The sequence below is a fragment of the Mesoplodon densirostris genome, chromosome 11, assembly GCF_025265405.1.
Source record: "Mesoplodon densirostris isolate mMesDen1 chromosome 11, mMesDen1 primary haplotype, whole genome shotgun sequence".
Taxonomy (NCBI): Eukaryota; Metazoa; Chordata; class Mammalia; order Artiodactyla; family Ziphiidae; genus Mesoplodon; species Mesoplodon densirostris.
Genome location: NC_082671.1, coordinates 101,014,948 through 101,038,108, shown reverse-complemented (window position 1 = coordinate 101,038,108; position 23,161 = coordinate 101,014,948). Strand labels below are relative to the sequence as shown.

The 23,161-nt window shown below is 36.1% G+C and overlaps 1 protein-coding gene across 7 annotated transcripts in view; it reads left to right on the top strand.

Annotated features, from left to right (window-relative positions):
- NAV3 (neuron navigator 3) overlaps window positions 1-23,161 on the top strand; it is a 591,684-nt gene that overhangs the window by 501,211 nt on the left and 67,312 nt on the right. For 4 of the 7 annotated variants that reach the window (XM_060113459.1, XM_060113458.1, XM_060113456.1 and 1 more), the window contains exons 14-20: window positions 272-542; window positions 1,451-2,159; window positions 4,172-4,660; window positions 8,375-8,416; window positions 9,821-9,981; window positions 15,496-15,684; window positions 17,281-17,333. In XM_060113459.1, coding sequence (XP_059969442.1) covers window positions 272-542; window positions 1,451-2,159; window positions 4,172-4,660; window positions 8,375-8,416; window positions 9,821-9,981; window positions 15,496-15,684; window positions 17,281-17,333 — 1,914 coding nt within the window. The remainder of the gene's footprint in view (window positions 1-271; window positions 543-1,450; window positions 2,160-4,171; window positions 4,661-8,374; window positions 8,417-9,820; window positions 9,982-15,495; window positions 15,685-17,280; window positions 17,334-23,161) is intronic. The other 3 variants (XM_060113461.1, XM_060113460.1, XM_060113462.1) reach the window with 2 other exon arrangements.

Sequence of the window (23,161 nt, the reverse complement as noted above, 5' to 3'; positions counted from 1 at the left end):
GAGTGTTCAATGGGGGTTTTCTGCACACATTTCTTCTGGCATTCTCTAATATGTGCAATTGAGAATTATAGGGCTAAAATTAAGGAAACTTAAATGAAGACAGAGATTAAAAAAAAAAAAAACAGGAGTCTTCAGAACTGTTTAGAAATACAAATCACTGCTTCTTTTTTTTTTTTTTTTTTAACCAGTTATCTGAAAGGACATTCCAGGGCCCAATTCACACTTGATAGACTTTTCTGCACAAAGTTTTTCTGTCCTATTTTCTTCATAGCTGAAGACGGATTCAGAGAAACGATCTGCAACAGATGAGCCCTGGGATAGTACCGAGGAGGTGAAAAAAACAGAGGAGGACTTTGATAGCCATGGGGATGGAGGTGGCAAGTGGAAGGGCATTTCCTCCGGACTTCCTGAAGACCCTGACAAGGCAGGGCAGAAAGCCTCCCTGTCTGTTTCACAGACAGGCTCCTGGAGAAGAGGCGTGTCAGCCCAGGGAGGAGCACCATCTAGGCAAAAAGCTGGAACCAGTGCGCTCAAGACCCCTGGTAGGCTTGTCATCTGGCAGCTGTTATGCCAAATTGTTTTATTGTTTCCGTTCGACCTTTTTGTCTTTCATAGTAGCTTTTCTTAATTAAATCAGATTTTTCTTCATGCTAAATTTCACATGCTTTGTCATATGCATCCACATGAATGTAACATTCCAGGCACCCTCTAGAGGGCATCCTCATAATATGGTGACTATCTATTTTGCCACAGTCATTTCTGATCATGTGGAAATAAAATAAGCCTACTTACTACTAAACCTAAGATTGCCTTGATTCTGACTTTCTTATGAAAGTTTGGAATATTTATGTGAACTCTGCCCCTATGTTTCACTTTCAACTCTAAGAGCAAGAGCAGTCACTCTAATCTACTTGGAAGGCTGGAGATTTGAAACATCATTCCTGAATTAGGCTTGATGCAAAAAGAGAGCGAAAGAATTGTGCAAATTGTACTCTCCTTTTTTCATAAAAGACTCTCTCCCTATTTTAAAAATGGTTCCTCATTTTAAATAGTGCCACCTGAAGTGCTGATGTAACAGGGCACTCCAAATACAATCATCGCAGAGATATTCAAATGAATTCCTTTTTGAGCACTTAGTTTGATGAGATTAAGCGCTGTCTTTATAAAGGAAGGGAGTTGCAAGATAGGAGGCAATAATAAATAGCTAAAATAGGTCTTTTCATTTTATCTCCTTGATCTCTCGTCGCTTTCCTCTAACAGCCATATTTTTATAGCTTTGTAGTTAATCCTCTGAATGTATTAAGAGAACACGCCTGTTTAAATCTAAAACAGTGACTGTTTAGGAATTGAGGTACTATTAAGATGTATTCACATTTTACACTTCGTTTAAAGAAATATTGTGAAATCAAAATGTGCAGGCACGTAAATGTGTGTATTTTTCACTCATTAGGGAAAACTGATGATGCCAAAGCTTCTGAGAAAGGGAAAACTCCCCTGAAAGGATCGACTCTACAGAGGTCTCCTTCAGATGCAGGAAAAAGCAGTGGTGATGAGGGGAAAAAGCCCCCCTCAGGCATTGGAAGGTCAACGGCCACTGGCTCTTTTGGATTTAAGAAGCCAAGTGGAGTAGGGTCATCTGCCATGATCACAAGCAGTGGAGCCACCATAACAAGTGGCTCAGCAACACTGGGTAAAATCCCCAAATCTGCTGCCATTGGTGGGAAGTCAAATGCCGGGAGGAAAACCAGTTTGGACGGTTCACAGAATCAGGACGATGTTGTGCTGCATGTCAGCTCAAAGACCTCCCTGCAATACCGCAGTTTGCCCCGCCCATCCAAATCCAGCACCAGTGGCATTCCCGGCCGAGGTGGCCACAGATCCAGCACCAGCAGTATAGATTCCAATGTCAGCAGTAAGTCAGCTGGTGCCACTACCTCGAAACTGAGAGAACCCACGAAGATCGCCTCAGGGCGCTCGAGTCCCGTCACTGTCAACCAGACAGACAAGGAAAAGGAAAAAGTAGCAGTCTCAGATTCAGAGAGTGTTTCTTTGTCTGGTTCCCCCAAATCCAGCCCCACGTCTGCTAGTGCCTGTGGGACACAAGGGCTCAGGCAGCCAGGGTCCAAGTATCCTGACATTGCCTCACCTACATTTCGAAGGTAAGAAAGCGTAAAATGATGCTGAGAAAATATAAAATGCTATATCTTAGGATATATATGTGTCCTATATCCTATCGTATAAAAGATGTATATCCTAAACATATATGTCCTAAGTATATATATTCTATGACACATACATCTTAGAACGTTTTATTCAGTTTCTGAGTAAAATGCGTTTTATGAAGCTGATGATATAAATAGCTAGTGAAAGAACTATCGCTCATTTTGGGAAATGCTTCAACTTTGTAGTTTCACTAACATTGTCATATTAGCAACACAAATAGCATTTATGAGAGACTTAAAAGCAGATGGCAGTACCTAAGGGGAGTGATAAAGCAGCTTGCAAAATTTCCATAGATTTTCATCTTTCCACAGTTAAAAATAAAATAGAACGTAATAGGTCTTTATGACTGTTGGTTTTCATTTCTAGTGTTTATATTATCTTGCTGGCTCTTAATGAGCTGATGATCATGAGTGTGGATGAGGTTGTGTTCCTTGTACAGTACTGGATCACAATGGACAGATGTATATAGTACCATATCTTGACATATGAATGAAAATCAAGGTATGATATGATTGACAGAATTTGAAAAACTTTGGATGTTCGATACAGGATTATTACTAAGAAATGGGCTAGGTTTTCTAACTCTTCATCAGCTCTCTTTGATATGACCCTGATAAGCAGCAGGACTTGGTTTCTGCACCGGGACTGTCTTTGGTATTGCATATGCAGAGTTCTCCTTCGAGATATCACTGTTTTAAATACTGATGTGTTTTAAGTGGCAGGAAAATACATACAGTGCAAGACTTGAGACAAATAGTCAAACCTCTCTGGGTCTGTTTCCTCATCTATGAAATGATAGAGTATGATTTGTCTTTCATGACATGTTAAGTATTTTTAATGTTTTTATTATACTGACTAATCTGGGAGGTATCAAGGGTCTTGAAACATTTACTTTTATATTTCAGGCAATCTCAGATAGATACATGGCTGTTTGCAAAACCCAGAGGTTTTATATCTGTCAGTAGCAATATTAGTCCTGAAGAGCTGGTTTTTTGAAATGTTGCCTCGCGTGGCAAAGAATAGTCGCCAGTAGTGGGAGTAAATATCTCTGTTGCTTAAGTAGAAGCCACTGGTGCCCTCCAGTGGCCCTTACCTATGAAACAATTTCTCATATTCGTCACAAAATGTTTCACTATAGGAAATACGGATTCCACCGCAACTTAATTAGTCATCGTGATGCCATTACTTCATGTCACTTTATTTCCATATTTACATAAATTCGATTATATCATCTGCTTCATTTACAAAACTAAAATGTTTTCTGAACTAAACTCCAGCATCTAACTTAGCACCAACTGTGTTTCAAATCACTATCACAGATATGTATCTGAATAGCACTGGCAACTGACATAAAACCCTTTGGTCTTTCTTGGGGGAAAATACGGACAAACCAACACGTTGCTGTCAGTGTCCAATATTGTCTCTAACCAAATGCTCTCTGAAAGTCAATCAGGCCACCAGCTATACAACATAACCCCTAAACCTTGCCTTAAGCATTCCTTTTAGATTTTGAATAAACTGTGAAAAAAATGAAAAGAAAACTAATTTACATGTTATATACCGAATGCGTAGAAGTTGTTTCATTATAATGGTTCTGTAAATAGGTAGCAGCCAGTACGTGCAGACTATTTAATTTTTGCAAAAGATTCTCATGATCGCTTAACTGTGAAAACCAGGGACTTTCGTGTTTGATTTACAGTTCCTTTTGTTTGGCCCATGTCCCCCCACCACCGGGGTGGCAGCCCGGGACCGACTTACCCTCTTGGCGATATGAGAGAGTTTTGGCACTAGAAGTTCAAGCTTATCAAGTTCGTTAGCATAGAGACAGGAAGTGCTGGGTGGCTCGGTCCACCAAAGCACACTTGGCTCTATGTACTGTAACCCTAAATATTAAATGTGGATATTAGTTTCTCGGAACAACTGAAGTTGTTATTTGTTTTTCTTTTAGGTTGTTTGGTGCCAAGGCAGGTGGCAAATCTGCCTCTGCACCTAATACTGAGGGTGTGAAATCCTCCTCTGTAATGCCCAGTCCTAGTACCACATTAGCGCGGCAAGGCAGTCTGGACTCACCGTCGTCTGGTACGGGCAGCATGGGCAGTGCTGGTGGGCTAAGTGGCAGCTGCAGCCCTCTCTTCAATAAACCCTCAGACTTAACTACAGATGTTATAAGCTTAAGTCACTCGTTGGCTTCCAGCCCAGCATCGGTTCACTCTTTCACGTCAGGTGGTCTCGTGTGGGCTGCCAATCTCAGCAGTTCCTCTGCTGGCAGCAAGGACACTCCAAGTTACCAGTCCATGACTAGCCTCCATACGAGCTCTGAGTCCATTGACCTCCCCCTCAGCCACCACGGCTCCCTGTCTGGACTGACCACAGGCACCCACGAGGTGCAGAGCCTGCTCATGAGAACGGGTAGTGTGAGATCTACTCTTTCAGAAAGGTGAGCTCTCCTGGAGGCGTCGATGAAGTCCTCACCCCCCCCCCTTCCCTGCACTGTGCCTACCTCTCCCCACACCCCGCTCAATTCCCTTGATTTCAGGGGGAGTGCCACTTTGCAGAGGGACGTCAGATGGATGAGACTGGCTGGGCCTTTTCTTTGGTCTCATTACCAAGTTTGTAGAAGGAAAAGACCATTAAGGATCCATAAAAAATGGAATAATTAGTTTCTTAATACGAATGCATACGTATATACCCAATAGGCAATTTAAGTAAAATTCATAGCATGTATTTATGTATTGAATGGTGTTTTCTCAAGACATGTCGATGATTTGGCTTGAGCTCCAGGCAGCACAGCTCCTTAGGATAATTTAAGCATTTTGAAAGACCAAATTTAAATGGATTCTACAGTCATGCTCAGAGCAAAATGTTCAATTGGCTTTATTAGCATTTCTATGGAAAAATAGCAAATGGATCACTGGGAATCCTAGTTGAAGCGGAAGAAAGATCAGTTGTCAGATATGAATTCTTAGAGAAAATTACAACACCGGTGACATTTTTAGTAAGCCCTTTAAAAATAAACCACGTTACAAGGTGTTTCTCATTGATTTAATGAATTACTGTTTTCTTCTAAACTTAAAATGAAGACCATAATGAGGCATTCCTTACCTAATATACTTGCCAGAAAGCATCTCTGTCGACCAGAATGGCTCTAGATTCTCTTCCCTAAAAAATCCTTTCTCAGATATTTTGGTACTGACTCTTTCCCTCAGGCACACGTCTTAAAACTGCCCCTTTTCTCCTGATGAACTTAATGCTGTTTGTTTCTTGGCACACCTAAAGCTTTCAGAAATGGTCTTGGCTGTATATCTTAATTGAGTTATTTGTGAAAGCACCACTGGTCACTGAAAATGCCTGATACCTTCCCCCAACTTTTGTTCAGTCTATTATTGATGCTGACATATCACCTCCAACTAAGCACACGGCAAATAGGTTATTGTTTGTTAACCAGAATCAACCTCCAAGATACTGATTAGTTTTTAATCATGAATATGACTGCAACAAGTTGACCATTTAACCATCAACCTACTTCTTTGGCATTGATACATTAAAAACACAGAAAAATGGTCAAGTAATTATCTGTAACCAAGTAACCCTCAAATAAAACTGGATGTTAAGATTGATGAGTTTTATGCAACATAAATTCAATGTTAATTTTTTACCTTGATATATATTTTAGCAGAAGTCAGTATATATATATAGTCTCACTATAGAAATACACTGGCAAATATACAGTTACGTATTCTCTTTAAGCAAATCTTTTTTTTTTTCAGTCTTTGAAATAGACCAGTTTTACAGGTGGATGTATTATAAATAGCCAGATAAATAATTTTTCTAAAATAAATTTTAAATAAATTAATTTTGAATAAATGAATATTCTGCCCTTGACTCTTAGTAAGATATATTGATGAATATTCAACTGAAAAGCAAATCATCTTCATAGGTATATTATATAATATAAATATTTAATTAGTTTCTTCCAATAGATTACTAGATTGAAATAATTTTTGATATAAGAAATTGTGCTTTTTCTTTCTTGCGAACAAATTTGCAAGCAATAGCAATTTATTCTAATCCTTTAACGTACACCCAAGAACTTTATGATCTCTTGAAGAGAAAATTAGATCCTATCAGAGATCCTGGCTTAATCATAATTAAGTCCGCAGAAAGTTGGGAACATCAAGGAAACCAAAGAGCCATGCCTAAGAGAAAATGTGCCAAAGTGTAATATTTAAGACAAAGTAATTAGAAAGATATAATAGAGATGTATGTAAGTTCATGACTTACCTGTTTATCTACGATTTCAGAAGACTTTATTGATACTCATTATCCTAGTACTGTTAAATAGTTTTTCATTCAGATTTTAATTTTAGTCTAAATTTCTTCTCATTAAAATATCATAAACAAACAAACAAATTCTTTAACAATATTTCCTCTAACTGCTCTAGATCATTGGTGGCCTTTGGTTATAACTATTAATAGTTCACATTTGTTTTGTTCATTTTGTTTTTTGTGACCAAACCAAACCTTAAAAATAATTTAAAGTTGTAGCCAAATTTTAAAATTTCTGGTTTGCTTTTAACTATCAGATCTGGCTCCCCTGCCTTTATAACCGTGCACTGAAACAGTGCCTGTCTTCTTCAGACTGTTGGTTAAAATTCCTCCTTCGCTTATGCAGGCGTAGGAGTTTTCGACTTTTCAGGGTTTGTGAAAACTGTCTATACTATAAAATCATTAATATCCAGATTCAAACAGATATTTGCGCTTAAAGTTTTAACTTATATTGGTAAACTTAAATTTTTTCCTGATTTTTCTTTCATTAAGTTCTCTGCATCATACAAACACATAGTGTTTATACAATTAATAACATGGGCAAAACAATGCCTATTTTCAATGTACTCTGAAATGTTAAAATTGAATAAATATGCACACATGAAAGAGATCATTTTTAAAATGGCTTATGACTGTATTAATGTTTCAGCATTGTGTAGTTTATATTTAGAGGTCTCTCATATTTGTTCAGTATGATTCCTTTTTGTTTGTTGGTTTATCTACACTACTAAAAACACATCTATAGTCAAGATGTATGCTAGAACTGGCCTCTACATAATATAGTAATTACCCTATGTGGACATTCCCAAAACATAAAGTAAAAGTTGTATGATGCTTTTGGATGCTTTCTATTGCAGTGCTAATTAATGGAGTACACACAGAAGAAAACATTTTAGCTTTGATTTTGAGTGATTAACTTTCAAGTCAATGTGTTTGCATTCATGTTGTATCATCCCCATTATGCATATCATGTGTATTTAATTTTGATCACTTGAGGTTCTAATGGAAGAGATGTATCATTCTGCAAATTCAAATTAATTTTATTATTTGCTTAGCCACATCAAAGATTATAACAGAAATTCCTAGACTTATCCCACCTAGTTGTTGACACCCTCTTCCTCTGTTTTTAGGAAGGCCACTTCTCATTTTCTCCAGACACATTCTTTCTTCCCCTTCTAAGACCAATTGGGAGTTTTTAAAAATAGAAACTGAAAACTTATAGCCTTTTAAACATCTAATTTATAATTTCTAAAAGGTGGCGTCGTTTAATTTCCTTAAAATATCTAAATGATGCCAGAAACATTACATTTCAAGCAGATACTATGTATTATTTTTCTTCTCTTATGTGTAAGTGGGATTACATCTGCCTTTATTTTTATTGAAGATAGTTTAAATACAAAAAATAAGTATTACAAGGTGTTTTATATCTTCTCTGTCCATTGGAAGTTGTCACTTGAACTTAGGCAGAGAAGATCTTTCTTATTTCCACCTCTATGATTCTCCTGCATGTGAAATCATAGCAGAAGTCTAGTTATTTGCATGGGCAAGCAAAAACTACCACAGGACTAGGTAAATAGAATCTAGAGGAGAATTATGTTAACATATAATCTATCTTCTCATAGTCCTGTCACTAAATTATCATCGAAGGTGTCACAGCAATGGACATCTGTTCTCCTTTGGTTGGCCTTTTCCGATGAGTTAAGCATTAAATATGTGTTACAAAAAGATTGATTTTGTGTAATTCAAACAGAACCATTTATGTTGGACGTGTAATTTCGAAATTTTGTTTACATTATGTCCTTAGGGGTTTTCTTTGTTTTAACAGCATGCAGCTTGACAGAAATACACTACCCAAAAAGGGACTAAGGTATATATTTCTCTGAGCACAATGGCTGCCTTTCTCTGTTGTCACGTAAACTTTTTGTGCTGTCTCTTTACCTCTTTCCTTTTTTGTTTGCGAAGAAGCACCTGACATCGAGGATGAAATCACTTTTAATCCTGATGTTTTCTCTGGCCTGAGGAGTTGGTGAGATGGCCCTCAGGTAGAGATTTTGTTAGAGGCCAAAACTCAGTAAATTAAATCTAATGTAAAAGCCATTATTTGGGGGGCAGCAACTTTTAGTCGAATTCAGAACTCACTTCTGAAAATTAAAACAAAATTTTAATTTTCCTAACATTCGCATCTTGGAGGCGTATGCTTGCAAAACCTCGCCCCATATAGTCTACAGATGGGGCCAGTGAATGTTGAAAAGTCGAAGGATGCTCTAATTTGAATCAAAGAAAACATATTTTCATCATCAGATGACAAATACTGTAATTAAGGTATAATTTTTAAAGAATCCTTTTGGTAAAAACTCAGAAGAGCTTTATTTTCTATTTTTCAGGAGTGCTGGTATCTATCAGATCAATATAGACATGAATTAATTAGTCTAGTATTACATCATAATATCAAAATAATTATTCAGTTCCTCATAAAAAATAAAATGAAAATCGAATGCATGGCCATCCTTTACTGTACACTTTTATCTGATGAGAAGATATGGAAGGAACTATGAACAGAGATACAACACTATATGAACATAAGTCGACTGCTCTTTGGTACTAAGAATTGACTTACTCTGGAAAATGTGAATTCTGGCCAAATAGGTCTTTCTCTGTTATCCTCCTCCCCTCCACTTTCTTAGCAAGAGCAAACAGCTTGCAATTATTCCATTCTAAGAGTTCATTCCAGAAATTTATTTTCCAATAAAGTAAGCCCAGTTCTCTCTCCATTTTTTAAAAGAAGATCCAGACATGGTGTCAAGTGGCATTTTAACCAAAAAAGTGTTTTTCCTTTTTTTAAAAAAATGATCTGTCAATTTGTGTTCTATTTCCTATGTCTTACTGTGAGCATCACTGCAATTCCCTTGGCTTCTGGCCTACTACTGTCCGCCATATTTAGTCTGTTTTTCCACCCTCTTCATATCCTTCTAAGCACTGTGCTTTTGAGCCCTTCTCAATTAACCTGGCTGTCTGCTCACTGCTTATGATTTTCAACTACATATCTCACAGAAGCATAATTTTCTCTTCAAAATCCTTTATTTTTTTTCCCTGTGAGATTCAAACAGATGGTGTCAAATCATCTGGAAGAACTAAGCAATTATAATTAGATTCAATCTGTTTGAGAATGTTGCTCAGTCTGACTAGTAAGCTCCTCTCAATTGTTTTCTCGTCTCAATATTGCCTTGCCCTTGCAGATGTGCTGAAGTGTCTTGGCTGTGCTGTTTTGCAGATATACCCCGTCATCTCGGCAGGCCAACCAAGAAGAGGGCAAAGAGTGGTTACGCTCCCATTCTACTGGAGGACTGCAGGACACTGGCAATCAGTCGCCCCTGGTCTCCCCTTCTGCCATGTCGTCTTCTGCAACGGGAAAATACCACTTTTCCAACTTGGGTAAAATATTTTAAAACATCAGTTTCATCTTGTTCCTTTCACCACCTACTCTCCCAGGAGCCCTGACATCTCTCCATAAGAAGGGTTCATTTAAAGAGGAGTTAAAGACACCTTAACAGTACCTTTTATTTGTATCCTTACTGTCCACAAAATAATTTCCAAACATTATGCAATTTATTGCTCATGACAGCAAGTTGACATAGGTAATACTGTTGTTATTTTATAGTCTAAGATCCAGAGGCAAAAAGAGATTATTTGACTTAAAAAAAAAAAAAGTCTCACCCCTTTTAAGAGGCAGAGGCAGTAATTGATGCCAGAACACCTGACTTTAAGTCTAGGGGTTTTCTCAAGAGTCCTCTTAAAAACCAGTAAAACACCTCCTTATTTTCTGTTTAATTTTTTTTAATCCTTATAAGAAAATGAATTATCTTTTTGTAGAAAATAGAAATAATTAGGAAGAAGAAAAATATGTGATTCCATGACTCCACGATCACTTCTTTGATCATTTTAAAGTTAAAACTCTCCTTAAAATGCATATGAGAATTCCTATTAAGATAATACCCTGTGAACATTTTTGGGTAAGTGCACTGAAAAGAAATGACTATTTGAGCCATTGGATTACTTTGTGTTTAGCATAATTTGTATGAAATGTAAAATCATTTGTGTAAATGTCATAGAAAACACAGGGAAAGTGACAAAATAAAGTCTAAACATGACAGTTATCATTTAATAGATCCAATGCTTTCAAAAATAGATTTCTGGGCTTCCCTGGTGGCGCAGTGGTTGAGAGTCCGCCTGCCGATGCAGGGGACACGGGTTCGTGCCCCGATCCGGGAAGATCCCATATGCCGCGGAGCGGCTGGACCTGTGAGCCATGGCCGCTGAGCCTGCGCGTCTGGAGCCTATGCTCTGCAACGGGAGAGGCCACAGCAGTGAGAGGCCTGCGTACCACAAAAAAAAAAAAAAGACAAAAATAGATTTCTTTTCTATAAAGTCACATATAAAATAGTATCATTTTTTTCTCTTTTCACTTGAGAAGTTTTTTTGTAATGATAGACCAACAGATTGTCCAAATTCTTTAATAATTTGGACTTTTCAACTTTCCGCCCTGTAGGGATAGTCAAAGCTATTTCTCTGCTATTGTAACTATTCCTGCTATACAGAATAGAGCTTTTGGCAATGAAAAAAACAATTATTTTGGTCATGGTTCCACATGCACTAATGAATATCTATCAAACACCAAGTTTTTGTTGCTAAACCTGCACAATGATGAGACTTCTTTGCCTCACAATGGCAAAGAATGGTATAACTTTTACTTTGAGTTGTAGTTATAAAACACAGCAGGAAGCTTAAAACTTTGACTTCAAAAAATGAAATAAAAGTGTTTTTATAGAGTCATAGGCATATGAAACAAAATCTAATTTTATGCAACATTGGAGTCAAACCCATGTCACCTAGTTTGCTGAGTTTGCTGGGTATCTCATGCCTCCTGTCAGTCTTTTCATTAATTGACATTAATTTGAGTATTTGAATCTCCACTCCATTATTTTCCCATTGTTGTTATTCTGACTCTATTTATTCCATCTTTCTTTGAGAAGAAAAAAAACTCACTACTTACTATGTCTGATCTTAGCAAGTCATTTAACCTCAACTTTCTCATCTGTTGAATGGGTTCATAATACCTAGGTTATATTGTGAGGCATGACTAATGCGTGCAAAGACACAGGAGATTATCAGATTTGGTGGACTCTGCTACATCATCATTTTTATTGGAAAGAGATGTCTTACACTGTCAGGGACAATTGCAGTAGATTTCAAATTGATCTTACTGCCTCTACTCAAACCTCTCAACATTTTCACCCAGTGGGACTTATGAAGAAAGATCTTCCCATATATGTCAACACACTCTCATGTGCCTAGCCATATTTTATAAGCATATGTGGATTCAGATCAGGCGTTCTGAGATCTCTATGTGGTATTATTTTACAAGAGAAAACGATGACTAATTTTAAAATCATGAAAATTACTTTTAGAGAATTTGGGTTGTATTTCCAGATCACTGGAACTTATAATTATTAGGCAAGAAAGTAGATACTATTAAAATGCAGTCATAAATAAGAGTTACTTTATTATTAAATTTTAAAAATATATCAAATGTAGCTCTTTAATTTGAATATGGATAGCATTGTCCTACATTTTACTTTGGTCATCACTTGTTTTCAATTTGATCATTATTTTTTCTGAATGATCAGTAAGATAAGTGATTATTACTAACATTCAAGAGTTGCAGTATCCATGTTTTTTTATCCTTACCCATTAAAAATATGTTAATGCATAAAATTTTTAGAAATATTACTGTAAAAATCACATATATATATAACAAACATTTAAAATTTAAGATCACTACTATTATGTCATTATTAGTAGACTACTGTGAGCTACTGCCGAAGTAAACTCTGGTTTGTATATAGTTTCTGGCATGATAGCTATGTTAGAAACCATTCCTTCCCAAGAAAGCATAACAGAATATATTTATATAAAAATAATAAATTATTGGATGCAATTTCATTTACTATTGGTCACAGCCCTTGGGAGGCATCCCATAACCTAGTGGGACTCATTGTCATAGTCCCACGAGTGATGATAATTGCTCAGATTCATTTTTCACCTTGTCTCAAGGGTTACCATGTAGAAGCATTATTATCAACCTGTCACTTTCAAATTCTGTTATATTTGATGGACCCTTTTGCATAGAGTGATGTTTAAACACCTTTGTATAGGAAGTTTCTTTGCTTTACTCCCAAAGGTCCCTCTACCTCGAATGTCCTTCTACTCCCCTCTCCATATTCACCCTTCAAGCCATTCAGAATTAAGCCCTTTCTTCTATACTTATGGAAGAATAGAATCTCAGAGTTGGAAGAGACCTACATCTGGTTCAATCGTGCATCTATTATGTAAATTCTAACGACAGCTCTAGCTTCTCCTCTAAACCCACCAATGACAGAAACTACCTAAATCTAGATATATCACACTTTTGAAGTTCTTTAAATGATCAAATAAACATTTCTTGAATCTCCACCTAGTTCCCAGTTATATTCCCAAATTCCACAGAATAAATTAAAATTAGGTTACATATGACAACTCTTATTAAAACAACATCATAAACTCACTAACTCATGTGTCTAGATGTAGCAGCAAAGTCAGGGGGCAACTTGGAGGTATTTCAGAACCCACTCCATATTTCTGTCAGTTCCTGTCCTCCTCAAACCATTACAAATAAACATATAATTTAATAAAAACAGTGGCTTTGGTATGATATATAGCTTAAGACAAAGTCAGTAGTCCTCTTTTCCCTAATATATAGTCACACCTATATCTGTCCTATTAGAAATGTTTACATGTCTTCTCCTGGCTTTGAATGGGTCTTAGAGGACATTTATTCTGCCTTTTTTTTTTTTTAATTCATGAAGAAACTGAAGGGTAGAAATGGAGGTATTTGCCTAAAGCAAATGGAAAGCAAAGCCACCACTAGAAACCCTGTACTAATTTGTGTCCCATTACAAAAATTCTCTGTCCATCATACTTTTGTCTTCTATTGCATAACTTTTCTCAGTCTATTCTATGTTATTAATTTCTCTACCTTTCAGTCACCTCTCCTAGAGGTCACTCTTGAAGCCAGGGATCTTGCCATATTTATCTTTCTATTCAACCACAATAATAAAAAAGCAGACCCGTCATAGATTTTAACTTAATTGAACACTCTTAAATAAAATGAATACATTTCCAATGGAGAAGCTATCAGAAGTGCTTATAAATACAAACTATTCCTTTTAAAATCTACCCTGATCCTCATTACTATTTCACTTTGAATGAGCTAAGTGTTATGTTTTAAAATTATAGAAGGACACTTACTTGGATATCTCTGCAACCATTCTGTAAGAATTATGCAAAGCCAAACAGTGAATGAAATGTCTTTCTAACCTCTATATACATATATTAAAATGATGTACTTCGTTGCGTTGAATACTTCATTTATTTAGCAAAAAGTCAATTCATACTGTGGACCTAGAAGAGTCTGATTTACCCCAATCCAGATACCTTAAACATAAACATTCAAGTCTAGAATGTCCTTTGGAGTATCTTCTGGCTGTCCTCAGCAATCAGATTGATTGTCACTGCTGACTGAAGGAATGTGCCTGAAAGATCTCTCTCTCTTACTCTCTCGCTCTCTCTTCTTTTCTTCTTCCTTCCCTCCTTCCAATGGATTGGGGACTTTGCAAATCCCGTTTCTTTCTTTCTTTATTATGTGTCACAGATGCACACATAGATACAGTTCTTAGGTTTTTTAGTTCTTTTCTTGGTCTTTTTTTACCGTAATTCATAGCTGGCTGTATCAGAGTTGTTCTGTGTATTGATTCATTCATACCTGTAAAATATCCAGCATAGTGCCTGGCAAATAGGAGATAATCTCCTTAAGTTATCTCATAGTATGTACTCCTCCTATTTTACTTTGTTCTGAGATCCAGTAGTTACATTAAGAAATGTAGTCTCTGTGTCACAGAAAAAAATAGCATATTTTGAAACGATATCAGACTATTTCTAAGCCAAAGACATAAATTCCCCGAGGCTTTTAAAGTACCCAGCAGTTCTCTTCCTATCTTAAGAGTTTCCTGCCTGCTTTCTCATATGCCTGTAACAACTTGCATTTCTTAAATATGAGCATTTATGATAAACATATTTCTTAATTTTTCTGCTTTGCTTTTATTCCAAATTTTAAAGCAGTATTGTTTTGCAGTGTAATTACACATTCAGTCAACCACATCTTTCTTTAAACTGATGATTATCAGTTGGCCTAAAAAGTTGAGTGTCATTAGAACTATTTGACAATAAGCACTAGGTAAATAAATTCATATTCCAAATTGCAGACTTAAGGTACTGCTTTGGAAAAACAAGTTTATGACTTTTGACAGTCTCACCGTGACATTCCCATCTTAGACACAGTAGAAAGTAGTTTTATGTGATTAACCTCACGATGAGCTATGGATACCACATACATTAGATTATATTTCATTTTTATTTGCATCTATTATAACCTAACTTTGATAATAATGATGGTACTGATTATGAACTGACAAAAATTTAGAACTCAAAATGACTGAAAGTCTTTGGTTGGAAGCTTCAAACGTTTCTTCCTGGGAAATTTAGATTTCTTGTATTTTATATTCCTTTCTATTTTTGCTTTTCCCATTAAAGTGATCTATTTTTCTCTAAAAAGAAATGTGCAGCCTCTAGGAACACAATCTTTTCTTCATAATGGGCAGCAGGAAATACCATGTTATTTCTAGCAAAAAACAGTAGAGGTGACGCGATGGTTTTGTTTAATACCGCTTTAAAAATGGACATACTGCTTGCCATGAAAGTGCTAGAAAAAAAGAGGACTCCACTGTAACTGCTATCGAAAATTTCAGAGGCAGACATCCCAGAATAATAGGCTGTGTGTGCTTTGTTTTTCAGTGAGCCCGACAAATCTGTCTCAATTTAACCTTCCTGGGCCCAGCATGATGCGCTCAAACAGCATCCCAGCCCAAGACTCGTCCTTCGATCTCTACGACGACTCCCAGCTTTGTGGGAGTGCCACATCTCTGGAGGAGAGGCCACGGGCCATCAGCCATTCAGGCTCATTCAGGGACAGCATGGAAGAAGGTAGGCATCGGGGGAAATAAAAATGAAGTTACTTTAGTTAACTCAGACATGAAAACTATCACATCACTCACATCACAAGGATTCCCTCAACAAAGCAAATAAGTATAATTCTCACTTGGGAGCCCTGAAGCTTGAAGAAATTTTAGTCTGCATTACCTTCTGTTTCTTTCTGTATTTGGAAATATGCCAGAAATTGTTTTGATTAATACTTGGCTATAGAGCAGTTCAGAGTAAGTCTGGTGTTCTCATACAGAAATCTGTGTAATTTTAGAGACTATTTACCCTGGTGTGCCAAATATCCAAGTGACTGTTTTGTTTGACACCTCAGTTTAAAAACCATAAAAGATACATAAACCAGAAAAAATTCTCTTACGAAACAACCACATGCTGCTGACTTTTATTCTCAGAAACTCCCTCTGGTGTTAGTTTTTATTATCATATTATTTTAGAGTTGATATTGTGCCTGCTTTTTGCTTTATAAGTTACATTTCCTTATCCATTACATTAAGATTCTCACCTGACCTAATAAATGTCTTTGTAGTTGTAAAGTTCTACAGGAATACTTTATAACAAAAACTCTTCGGAAAACTCAGGAGGCTTAATTGATTTTCAAGTGTCTGTAATTTTCTAAACTGTATAACCTCAAATGTCAAACTTGATGATAATATTTGATAGAATTTCTTCTTTGATTTAATGAATGATTTTTAAGTACCCACGAAGGAAAACTGTGGCACACATATTATAAAACATATCAGCTAAGGATAAAATAAAGGTAAACACAGAAGTTCAAATAGATTAGAATAAAATCAGATGTGTAATCAGCCCTACTATCCTAGTCCTTAGTAAGTCTGTATAAAAAAAGGGGCTCTAGATCTTGAAGCATATCAAGGGTTTAAACCTCTGGTCATCCATTTATCTGTGGTATGAACATGAGCTAGTTTTGTAACTTTATTAGTCCCGATTTCTGTATGTGTAATTTCTAAGGATGAAAACAGAGTCAAGGATTGTTCTGTTCCCTTCTCTTTCTACCTTCCTATTTAAAGTATCTTCTGACTATAATTGAACTGTGAAATTGAGCTGTGAAATCTAAACTAAAATCTGTTACTAAAATTATGAAGGAAACCATACCTCTCCATTAGAATGGGTATAATCAGCTCATCACAGATGATGTTGGAAGAGCTTATTTCCCTGAAAGTTTATGGAGAAAAAAATTGAAAATAGATCTTTGTTGTATAAAAATGAAATTAAATAAAATACATAAAGTTTTTTTAAAGTTTAAACTTTCATGGCAACTTTAGGTGTCCATGATCTTCTGATTATTTATTATGTGGCAGTTTACTCTAGTTTTCAATACATGCAAAGCTGCTAGAAGGGCTTGCACTTATCAGTTCTTCTCTGTAACGTGGTGGAGGAGGTACTTTAGGGACCTTTCCATGGCTCAACGTGTCGATCTCTAAAAAATGACAGCAGACTTGTTCTCAGCTTCTTATGTCCTTTTTATTTCCTTAACCACCTCTTCTTCACTCTTCAGTAAAGGTCTGGTGGTTCTGAGCAGACTTAATTACTTCACCTCTTGTTCTTTTTTGCTTTCTTCAGTTCATGGCTCTTCATTATCACTGGTCTCCAGCACTTCTTCTCTTTATTCTACGGTAAGTGTTGACTGTTAAGAAAATGCTTTTGCCTTTGCCAAGCACACAAATGGTTAAATAGGTTGGCATTTACACAGAAGCCGTGCAATTAAATAAGGGTGTACTTTAAGCTCCAGCATACTGATAAGGTGGCGGGTGCTCTCCCAGCCCTTCTATGGCTCATTTGTATGTGCTTCCACTTGACTTTTATGTACTCATTGTAATCAATGAGTGAATAGAAAACTGAATCTCATAAAACCCGATGGGCTATGACTCGGAATCCCTGAAACCATGTATGATGATCCACCATAATCTTATAATACTGACCACTTTTCCTCGTTCGGTTCCCTGAGCCATGATTGGTAATTGTTCTATGGTATTCTCTCTATTTTCTTTTATAAGTTCATTTTTTGAGAAGATCACACCAAAGGGTAAAAGCCTAAAAGGCCTGGTGATTTTTTAAACTGTATCTTCTGAAAGAGTGTGATTTTAAAAACTTCATTTCTTAAGAGAAAATGCCAGTGTATCAACGTATTTTCCCAATGTGTGAAATTATATTTTGTTTTTGCCAAGATGATTCTTCTGTCCACTTATTAAAATTTCATCATTTTCAAAAAAATAGTCTACAGGCAGTTACATTTTACGAAAAGGTTCTTTCATCCTAGGTTAGAGTGGGGTATATTTTAGTTTATGAATCTCACTGAGTCTTGAGCACTATGAATAATCCCTAATCCTGTATCGAAAGGTTCATGAAAAGTTCAAAGCCTCAGCTGTCACTGAATAATAAAGCATTAAGGACAATACTAATTTTTTCATTCGTTTTCATTAAGTTCAAATGTTACGGCCCTCTTTTTATATTTATTGCTTTAAAGTGTTACTCAAGATCAGACTATCATTGGCAGAGGCAATATTTTTCTTCTCATTTCGCCTTTTAATGATTAACATTGCCAATCGATTCTATGAATAATGAAATCACTGTTAGCGTTTAGATAAATCTGCTGTTTTAGGCAAACAGATAAAGAAGTGAGAAATGTAAAAATGTATCGGAAAAAACAAAAGAAATATGTCGTGTTCCTCCTATTGGGCCAATGCCACTGCTTGACGGGAGATATATTCTGACTTAAACCCTTGCAATTGAAGTCTCTCTATATAACATTAAAAGGTGCGGCATCATTATAGTCATATTTTAAATATATAAAAAACAATATTTGGATAAGAAACTACCTTCATGAAGCCTGAGAAAAACTCAAGAAGAAAAAGAGCATGGGTTGAGGAAAAACAGATGGCTAATTAGTATACAAGAGTCTAATAGACCTTTCTGTGATAATAAAATTATTCTATAGCTGTACTAGATTATACAGTAACCACTAGTCACATGTGGCTATTGAGTATTTGAATTGTGTGTGGTATGACAAAGGAAGTGCATCTTTTATTTTAAGTAATTTGAATTTATGTAGACACGTGACTTGTGGCTGCTATACTAGATATTACAGGTTTACAGGGAACAAAGGAGGTACATTTAAAAAATTATAGATTGATAGGAGCAGATGTCAAAATAATAAGGATAAATTAGAAAGTATAAATGAGAAGTATTAAGAGTACAATATGAAATAGGCACAGAGATGCAAATAAAGAGACTATACACACATATTTATGTGATGAAATAGACCCTCATGTTAAGTGTGAAAAGAATGGATTAGGTGATCAAATCACATGAGAAGGTGATATTATTAGGAAATTAAGAAATTTAAATAGTTCTATTGGAAATGATGGAAATTATATACTTGAACTGACAACCTGTAGTAAGACAATTAAAATAAATGCATATGTGGAGGAGTAATAAAGAGAAAAACCACAGGTGATAGAGGAGTCATTTCTGTCTCCAGTCCCCCATTATCATGCACTGATAGTTAATCGGCAAAGAAAAGATACCTGTGAAAGTGCTTTTCAAACTGTGAAGTGAAAAATCACTTTATCATTTTTCTTCATGCCTCCTTAAGGACTCAGGATAAAGGATCAGTTGATTTACATTTTTGCCTGACTATCAGGAATTATTGTGTGACATCAGGCAAGTTGCTAAATTTCTTTGGACTGTACCTGCAACATAAAGTTGGCAAACAGCAGCCAGATCTATCCCATCTGTCCCAAGGGATTTCTGCAATAGTTGAGAAGATAAGGTTCATTATATACCATAAATTACAAAAAATTATAAACTGCATGGGAGCACCTTTTATATCATAGTCTTTGTGATTTGCACCTTTTGAAGTTATGCCATGTGCAAGTAACACAGTTGTGCATGATATCCCTTCATAAAATAATTAGGGAATTTGCTGGCGGTCCAGTGGTTAGGACTCCGCACTTCCACGACCAGGGGCCTGGGTTCAATCCCTGGTTGGGGAACTAAGATCCCGCAAGCCATGCGGTGTGGGGAAAAAAAAAAAAAACTTAAAGTGTTTAGGGAAAAAATATTCTTTTTTTTTTTAAAGGACTATTAGACACTATTTGCTATTATGAGGCAATATACTGCTCTTCCTAACCATGAATATAAAGTCTTTAATTATGCAACTTATAGAATTATATGTTTTGATTAAAAATATTAAATTAGGGCTTCCCTGGTGGCGCAGTGGTTGGGAGTCCGCCTGCCAATGCAGGGGACACGGGTTCGTGCCCCGGTCCGGGAAGATCCCACATGCTGCGGAGCAGCTGGGCCCATGAGCCATGGCCGCTGGGACTGCGCGTCCGGAGCCTGTGCTCCGCAACGGGAGAGGCCACAACAGTGAGAGGCCCGCGTACCGCAAAAAAAAAAAAAAAAAATTAAACTAACAAAGATGACTTGTTGCAAAGAACATTTACCTGTCAAATTACAATATAATAAGTCCAACTGAAAGGATTGTTTCTTCACATATAACTCTTGAATTATACCAATTATAATTTGGTAAAATTTTCCAAAGTACCTTGTTATAAAGCTGAGTAAATCATCTTACAGAATTTTTGAGCAGAAAGATCCAGGGAGATTACACACTGGTTGGAAATCACAGACCCAATCTGACCCGCCAAGCTGTTACCTTTGGCAAACTTTGAGTTTGTGTGTTTGTTTTTAAATCTAAGCCAACACTGAAAAAATACGGAGTTTTACCTAAAAATTCAAATTTCTCAGTTCCTTTTGAAAGTAATCCGAATATCTAGCAACACGGAGATGAAATTCCTCCAGGTTTACAGCATCGCCCCTTTTAGATGTTGGCATGTGATCTCGGGCAAGACCCAGCCTCCACCAATTCTCCTCCTGACACTGAAGCTGAGTTTGCACTGTTAGTTATTATTGTGCTGTTGCATTTCTTGCAGGAAAGAAATACTCCTCAGTATCCATATCTTTATGAAAAGTGGGGAAAACAGATAACCTAGGAAGGCTGTGTGATTTTTTTTTAATACCCAGGGCTCTTTTTATTCTTTGTATGTCTAGTCCTGTTAAACATTTAAAATTTTGATCCTTGCAATAGATGTTTTCTGAGTGGCTGTATATTAAAAATTGTATTGAACCCGTTTTGTACTTGGAATCTAATTTGTATTGATTTAATAAGAGTGAGTGAGGGCTATGTTAGTTCATTTTGGAGCCCTTCAGCATATTTCCTAACACATAGCTAATACTAAAGTAAACTTTTTTTTTTTTTTTTTTTTTTTTGCGGTACGCGGGCCTCTCACTGTTGTGGCCTCTCCCGTTGCGGAGCACAGGCTCCGGCCACACAGGCTTAGCAGCCATGGCTCACGGGCCCAGCTGCTCCGTGGCATGTGGGATCTTCCCGGACCGGGGCATGAACCCATGTCCCCTGCATCGGCAGGCGGACCCTCAACCACTGCGCCATCAGGGAAGCCCTAAAGTAAACATTTTTTGATTAGTAAATTTGAAAGGATGAATGAATGGCCAAGTAATGGCTTACAGAATAAAGAATCATCTAATATATTTTTATTTAGGCTAGGTGTTTTATATTGTTTACCACCCTTGAGGACATTGGGCCAGCTTCAAAACCATCATTTAAAAATGGCAAGTAATCATATTCCATCATAATGTCATCAATCCTTGCCTAACCCACTGAAAGAAATATTAATATTCTGACTCATTGCTTCAACTTTATGGTAACACCTACCCAGTATTGCTAACCACAGGATATGAAAGAAGGCAAAGATTAAAGAAAAAGTTAGTTCTGAAAAGTCAGCAAAGAGAAAGTCATTCTGTACAGTATATATGGAATTAATATGTGATGGTTATGCATATAACTAGTGTGTGTAACTTATTCAGGGCTTTTTTAATGAAAAAATGTGATGACTGTCTTTCTTGACTATTTTTTTTAAATAGCATACAATGCTCTTTTCAATATGCAAGTTACTTATTAAGTATCAGTTCTGTATAAGCCTAGCAAGCCTAGAAGCAGGATTTGGACAGAAACTGGCAGTAAATATGCAAAATAACAGGGAAACCAAGTAGTCAAAGTTGGTCATGCCATACGTCTCAAGGTAAACAACCTCCAGCTTTTGATCCATGAAATTTTTATCTTAAAATTCCTCCATTCTGTCTGATTCAAAAATCAAACTTTATATGAAACATTGAAATTATTATAACTTAAAAATATTGAATCTTCACTTTAAAAAGTTGAGATATAAAACATTAAAGCTTTATGTCAGAATTTGTTTTTAAAACAGTTTTCTTATAAAGACTATTAGGATTCTACTAGTTAACCACTCTTCATTTAACCACTATATTAATAACTATACATATTTTTAAGAATAAAGAAAATATAGGATAGAAAAAAATCCAGTTTAAAAGAGATGCTTATGCATAAAAAATATCCTGAGGGTTATTTTACTTTGTTTTAGTTTATGTTTTCTGGAGGAAAAGAAGAGATAAAAAGTGGTTTAGGTACTTCTGTGTCAATCAGGAAATGTCTCAAAAGGAGAGATAGGAGATTGTTTTTCAGCTTTGGATCTGCTGAAGGCAATGAACAGACTTGTAATGTTCAGCAATATTATGCATTCTCCAGCTTTTTCCAGAATGAGGGAGCTTCCCAAATACAATGGCACACATAATTCATTTTCTGGCATTTTGCAGCCCAATGTGAAGAAGAAAAACAGAGCTAGGAGTTTTCTACAGCTGAGGCCAAAACACCCCTCTAGGTCCTACAGCAGTGCTCATTTCCATTATCTGTGGAGCCGATGTTTGTCAGCCACTTTTATTACCGCCTTACCACTGGGTGTTTTAATGTTTTGCTGACTTGGAGCCCAATAAACTTATTAAATGATCATTAAGAAAAGCAAATAAAATAGAAACTAATCAGCAGATTTTCTGTGGTTGTCAGTACAGGTCAATATTTTTCCTCTAGTCTTATTTGGCATTCTTTGTGATCTATATATCAAAGAATAAAATTCCGACTCCTAGGTCTTGGCTAAAAATCTCTGTAATTTCTTAGAGTATAAATTTCCTAAAATCTGTATGAAAAAAGATCTACTCTATTATTTTTTTCTGCACTCATCTTTTTAAAAGTATAATTTTATAACTTTTCTTTTTGTTGCTTATGGTCTGGATCTTAGGGTAACACCATTTTTTAATTCTATCCTTTGCTTTCAAGACATAGTACATATCCATAAATGAAATAACTGATATTTTAAAAATACCATTAGGTTTGTATATAACAAAATATTCATTTGCAGTCCTACAGGTTCCTGTTTTTACTGTTTTAATTTAATAATATCATATATTTTACCATGTTCTTATGTTAGACCAAAGTAACATTTTAAATACACAGTATAATTATTTTATTATTTCATACTTATAGAATGAATTGACACTAATTATTTAT